Genomic DNA, 6,349 nt, shown 5'->3' on the forward strand with positions numbered 1-6,349 from the left:
TGATGAACGGACCAAAAGAAACGGCCCAAAACGACTTGGAAAAACGTCTGGTTCCATTGACTTACATTAAAAGTAAAGTAGGTTTTTTGCCTCTCCTGTAAAGTTACTATTTTGGAGACACAGCAGCGAAATACACAAAAATCAAAAGGTTGTGCTTACATTTCAAAACATGTGGTCATACATGCTGTGTGTATATAAGCATATACACATCACTGCTACACCTGGTAAATAAAGACCTCATGTAAGTCAACGGAGCCAGACGTTTCTCCAAGTCACTTTGGGCCCTTTCAAGCGCACGGTTCAAACTTTGGGAGAGTCTGTTCAACATAAATGATGAACTAACCTAACTTTGTGTAAATAGAGCTCAATATAGAAATATGTCCACATATGCAGTCGAGACTGACGCGGCTTTTTTCTGAATTTCTACAAACACCATTTCATTTTATAGTAAATGAGTTTGGGCTGGTTTATGTTTATGAACAGACGCCTACAGATCAACATAGTAAAGGAGCTCATCTGTGATCCTGAGTTTAAAGCCAGTTTTTATTCAACTTAAACTTGGAACTAAGTTGTAAATAAATCTGAAACTGAAACTTTGCTTGTGTGTAAAAAGTGATTTCAGAGCCACTCGGTTCTCCCTGATGGAAACTGTTTACCTTCAGTGTTTTGTGCTTCTGATCATTTTAATAGACGTCAGCGTCACTAATTAATGACGTTCTATTAAAAGACTGGTTTACCAAGAGAGACGCTGGAGGACTTTCACCTGAAATGAGTTCATGAAGCCAGTCTGGTTATAAAAATGATAACAGGACATCAGAGCCAGAATTCCTCTTTTAGTACTTTTACTTTATACTTAAGTACATTTGAAGGGAAATACTTTAGTACTTTTACTCAAGACCTCCACTTAATACAAATAACACCAGGGTATTAATTGGAGGAATATTTTACTCTCTGCTTTAACTCAAGTGCATGAGTCAGGCCCTTCTATACGGATTGAGCGGCTCACACGCGTTCCCAGCTCTTCTGAATCACGTCTGGAGATGGAGAAGCCCCTCGAAAACGACGGCAGCCCCTCCGCCTTTGTTCGGTTAGATCCAGTCGAGCCTTCTCAGGCTCCGCCCCTCGCTCCCTTCTTCCCCCGCCCCTTGCCCTTCCAGCAGCAGCAGCAGCCGCTGCGCACTTGCTGTCCACGCGGTGTACACGCGTCGCTTCTGCGCTCTGATTGGCCGCAGCCGACGCAAACAAGCGCCCTCAGCCAATGGGAGCGGTGTCCATGCGCTGAGCCACGCCGTGCATGCCCCGAGCACATGCACAGCTGAGAGCGTAAACAAGCCTGGTGCGTCCCTAGCGCTATAAAACCGTGAGCTAGCGGCTCGCGCTCAGAGCTGAACGAGCATCAGCGTGATCCTAGAGTTTGTGGAGACGGTCAGTTGTGCGTGTTTGGGTCGGTCAGCGTTTAGATGCCCACAGTGAGGCGCATCTGAACGTCTTTTGGATCCAAACCTCTGTCTGAGACTCGTACCCACAAAGCGGTAAAGCCATGGTGGCGATGACCAAGACACTGAAGGTCTTCGAGATCGTCTTCAACGACCCGAGCAAGACCTTCTACACCAGTGGAGATAAAGTGGCCGGGAAGGTCCTGGTGGAGGTGACCGAGGTGACCAGGGTGCAGCTCGTGAAGGTGCTGGGCATCGGCTGCGCCAGGGTGGAGTATGCCAAGGGCAAGCAGAGGTGCAAGGAAGAGGTCGACTACCTGAAGTACGAGGAGGTGGTTCACCTGGACGACCAGCCTGCAGGTGAGCGCCTCCGTCACTGTCATCCCCGCTGTGCTGGACAGGAGGGGCGGTTTGGCAGCTGCAGAGCTCCTTTGGAGAGAACCCTTAGTAGATGTCTAGCTGGTTCTTTAGGAGAGGTTCTAGATCCACTTGCATGCTTAAACGGTTCCCTGCGTGGTGCTTCAGATGGGTGGAGAGCCAGAAAAGGGTTTGTTATGGTTATAATGTGAAGGGTAGAACCATTTTCAAACATAAAGGTTCTGCGTGATCGTGCGTAGCGTGAACACGGCTCTATATGGAATCACAGTGTCTGCGTAGAACCCTCGCAGAACCGTCTTTTCCGAGTACTTTTGGTTTGGAACCTGTTGCCGGTGCTTCAGAATGAGACGCATGAGCCACAGTGAGGCTGTGCAGAAGCTACAGCAGCAGTGCATGAAGCTAGGACCAAATATGGAACCTTGGTTCTAAGGATCAGTGACTAAGGTAGTCATGTGAGTTGGGAGGAAACGGAAGAATGAGTACTGTGCGAGTTGGCGGAAGGCCTTACTTTCAGTCAGTAGCTTGTTCCTGGTGAAGGTCAGACGTAATCGATGGCTCCCAGTTGTCGTGGTAGAACATGGACCACTGTGGACCATAACAAGCGCCCAAGCTTACGTCCTAAAGTGGGATTCCCCCCTGGAGCAGGGGCTTTCTGTCCAGCCCACGTGGACTCCCAGCAAAGTCACCAGCACTGACTACCTGTCCCAGGTGGGATTGAAGCTGGATAAAATGTTTAAAACGGCTGGGGGTCACCAAGGATTGGACTGAAACCCCCTGGAACAGCTGGAGGATTGTAAAAGCTGCACTTTTCCAAATAATAACCTGATTATATCCTTTTGTTTTTAACAGATACTGATGGCTCAGTCATCCTCCGGCCTGGGAACAAGTATGAGTACACGTTTGGCTTTGAGCTTCCACCAGGGTGAGTGTTTTGAGTCAAATGCTGGTTTGGTTTCTGTTCATATACGTTCCTGTGCTGCAGTGAGTGTATAAAGCATGTGTTAATGCAACGCTCCTGTCATTTTCCAGGCAACTGGTGTCCTCATACAAGGGCAAGTTTGGATATGTGCAGTACTACGTGAAGGCCCTGATGGAGAGGCCCTCTCATCCTGCTCTGGAGTGCAAGAGGCACTTCGAGGTGGAGGAACCAATTGATGTGAACACCCCAGACCTCCTGGTGAGATGTTTTTACCTGTTTTTGAACATAAGCAGAAGTTTGCCGCCTATATCTTTACTATTTAAGCCTCTGCAGGCTGTGCTAGAGCTCGTTTGACCAACTCTTCCTCTCTTTTCCACCAATCATCAGTCCCCAACGGGTGGGATGAAGGAGAAGAAGGTCACCTGCATGTTCATCCCCGATGGCCAGGTGTCGCTGAACGCGAAGATCGACAGACGCGGCTTCTGCGAAGGCGAGGACATCTGCATCGACGCCAAGTTTGAGAACACCTGCTCGAGGATTGTGGTGCCCAAAGCCGCCATCGTGGCCAAGCACACCTACCAGGCCAACGGGCGCACCAAGGTCTTCAGGCAGAAGCTTTCTTCAGTTCGGGGCAACCACATCATCTCCGGCATGTGCGACGCCTGGCAGGGGAAGTCCATCCGAGTGCCCAAGATCAAGCCCTCCATCCTGGGCTGCAACATCATCCGCGTGGAGTACGCACTCATGGTGAGTGTTGGCGGCCAGCAGTTGACATGGCACTTCGGAGTAGCACTTGCTGACCCACAAATAGTGACCACAGGGCAAGTCCTGTGTTAGATAACACACTTAGGATGGAAACTGGTGCTGTGTCACTTGATAAGGGATAAGGACTCAAGCTGCGTTGCTTTTTAGACGTTATAACTGATTATAATCTGGGTTTCATGGTTACCAAGTTTCCTGACCTGTTCCATCTTCTTCCTCCACCAGATCTACATGCACATCCCAGGCAGCGAGAAGCTGATCCTGGAGCTTCCTCTGGTCATCGGCACCGTGCCCTACAACGGCTTCGGCAGCCGGACCAACAGCATGAGCAGCCAGGAGGGTTCCACCAGCACGGCCTCGGCCAGCTGGGTGTCCCTGCGCATGCCGTCCTCCGCTCCTCCCAGCTACTGTGACGTGACCCGCGACTGCCGGCTTGACCAGCCCCTCACACCCCTGCTGGACGACTACGACGGCGGGGACAGTCCCATCTTCATGAACACGCCACAGTTCCAGTTCCCTCCACTTCCTGCCTACTCAGAGGTGAGTTCGCAGGCTTCCTAGGGCCAATGATGACACCGAATACACAGCAAAGCAAACACACCGCTTGTTGGCTGTAGGGCTAGAAAATGCAGGAGTTACTTTGCTATTATTAAGTGCACATATAAGTGGTTATAGTGATAATCGATGCACTAATAGATGTAGTTATGGCTAATGAATGCACCAGAATTCACAATTAAGTAGCTGTAGTGCAACCAAAGGAATAACTGTCCGGATATAATACTAACCGGTAATAAATATTTACGTGGTTACGTAATTATGGTGCTAATAGATGCACTGCAAAGTAGTTATAGTGTTAAGATGCCAAACCGGCTGGTCTTGCTTACAGTATATTTGTTTATGGTGAGAACCTGATCTAACTCGTTCCCTCTTCTTCTCAGGTGGAGGAAGAATACAACGGAAACGCTCGTATGCTTCCAGTATGCTGAGCCCCTCGGCCCCTCCAGGACTGAAGCCCATCATAAACGAGCCACTTTTTACTCCATAGATAATTCACCATTCAGGAACTGAAGTGTGAGCTGTTGGAAGGCCTTTTCCGGGCTCAGGAAGAGTTCGGGGCCGAAGAACGTCGGAAGTCCGGAGAAATAGGGTCCACTGTCTTGGGTTTTCCATGCTTGCGCTCCGGGTGGCCGTCACTCGAGAGCCGCTTTCCGAGTGCACGGTGGACAGACGCCGTTTCAGGGCCTGAAAGAAGCTGCTCCTCTTTAATATTCCTGCTGAGACGCGAAGCTGACTGTTGCGTTATTGTAGCCGTATAGTCACTCCCGAGACTTTCCCCAAAAGGGAAGAACCCCCTTTCCAGAAGTTTTCCAGCGTATTGATTAGCTTTCATCCTCTTTGGCTGACTGTTCTTCATCTATTACTAATCATTCCATTAGATTCCTCTGTCTTCGAGGATTTTGTTTGAGGAACCGTCATTTTAACATGTACCGTCATCATTTTGTGTTGGTGATTGTTGAGTTAGAAGCAGGTAAGCCTAGTCAGAGATGGAAGTGGGAAAGGTCAGCGTGAGATGCCGCATGTTTTGCCTCAAGATGTGAAGGGAATGTCGTGCAGAGTTCGTCTTTCCGTATCGATCAGTGTTTGATGATGCTGTTTCTTCTATGATGCACTTTTCTTGTGGATGCAATTTGCTCTGTAACTGCCTACAGGGACGATTTTCTATATTAAGGTATTCCGTGTCTGTTTGTCCTCTGTTTGTTTCCTTGTAGTCTTCCGATTTTTATATGAGAGACCGTGTGCTGTACTGCAGCTGGTGTAAAGATCAACCTTCCACTGTTTAGTGCTCAAAACCTCTCATGTATCAAGGGCTCCATTTAGTGTTTGAATGTGGACTTTATTAGCGAGCCAGAAGAGATCGTTGCTCTAAAAGTGCCAAAAAGTGGTGCACAGGGGTTCCGAGCCCCATTCAGTATCAGGAATTGCACTGTGTGCATAAATATCGTCGATATGAATCCGTTTCTTGTTTGTTTTTCTTCCCCGAGATGACATTTCAGTTCGGAAAGTTCTTCCAGGTCTTCGCTGTGTGTCGGTGTGTTTTCACCTTAATGTCAAGACTGATCTGTGGCATGACTTTTTTTGCAATGCATCTTTTTTATGTATATAAATTGAATGGATTTTGTATCAGAAACCCTGTGGGTTAGTTTTCAATAAAAGATTGAAAATTTTACATTTTTTCCCTTGTTGTTCTTTACATATGACTCTTTTAACTGGTTCAGACCAAATGATAAACTTATAAGGTGCAAGGGTCTGTATGAGGGTCCCCACTGTAACATTAGTTTTATAGTATGTACTGAATAATTCATAGTAGATTCTGTATCATTTATTATTATTATTATTATTATTATTAACAGACATCGGATAATCTATAGTAGAAACCCAATTCATTGTAGATACTGAATAATACGTGAATTTCAAGGGGTTAACAGGTGGAGTGAATATCATCTTAACTATTGAGAAGAGCCGTTTTGTCCTCAGTTCACCTTGGGAGCCACATCTAATGTCTATTTTACAATCTTGGCTTCTATAGAACCGACTGAACACCACTACTGCTCTTTACATAGGACACTGTTCCAGTTTTCCAGTGTTCCAGTTTTCCACTCCACCTCTGTTCTATTTATTATTCATTTGTTCTCGAGAGTGTAATCTATATCCTTTCTGTGCAATAATTCTTAGATGTGCAATATTATATATTATATAGCGCTATAATCTGTCCAAGGAATGTGCAACTACAACTGCTACGTCACCCGTCTATTTAGTCTATTGCCTGTTTTAGAATATTTAGTTTTATAGACTT

General features: G+C 46.9%; 1 protein-coding gene across 1 annotated transcript; it reads left to right on the forward strand.

Moving 5' to 3' along the window:
* The first annotated feature begins 1,367 nt into the window (after window positions 1-1,367).
* txnipa (thioredoxin interacting protein a) lies at window positions 1,368-5,722 on the forward strand. Its single transcript, XM_017682189.2, has 6 exons — window positions 1,368-1,796; window positions 2,664-2,736; window positions 2,844-2,991; window positions 3,121-3,480; window positions 3,721-4,035; window positions 4,434-5,722. Exons 1-6 carry the CDS (start codon window positions 1,541-1,543, stop codon window positions 4,479-4,481), a joined length of 1,200 nt encoding a protein of 399 aa, XP_017537678.1. The 5' UTR covers window positions 1,368-1,540; the 3' UTR covers window positions 4,482-5,722.
* Window positions 5,723-6,349: the final 627 nt, after the last annotated feature.

Source organism: Pygocentrus nattereri, chromosome 27 (assembly GCF_015220715.1).
Source record: "Pygocentrus nattereri isolate fPygNat1 chromosome 27, fPygNat1.pri, whole genome shotgun sequence".
NCBI lineage: Eukaryota > Metazoa > Chordata > Actinopteri > Characiformes > Serrasalmidae > Pygocentrus > Pygocentrus nattereri.

Excerpts from the sequence above, each read along its gene's own strand:
- txnipa (XM_017682189.2), top strand. The coding sequence starts at position 1,541 with ATGGTGGCGATGACCAAGACACTGAAGGTCTTCGAGATCGTCTTCAAC. Across the intron at positions 2,737-2,843 it reads GGCTTTGAGCTTCCACCAGG|GCAACTGGTGTCCTCATACA; the intron begins GTGAGTGTTTTG and ends GTCATTTTCCAG. Across the intron at positions 3,481-3,720 it reads GCGTGGAGTACGCACTCATG|ATCTACATGCACATCCCAGG; the intron begins GTGAGTGTTGGC and ends TTCCTCCACCAG.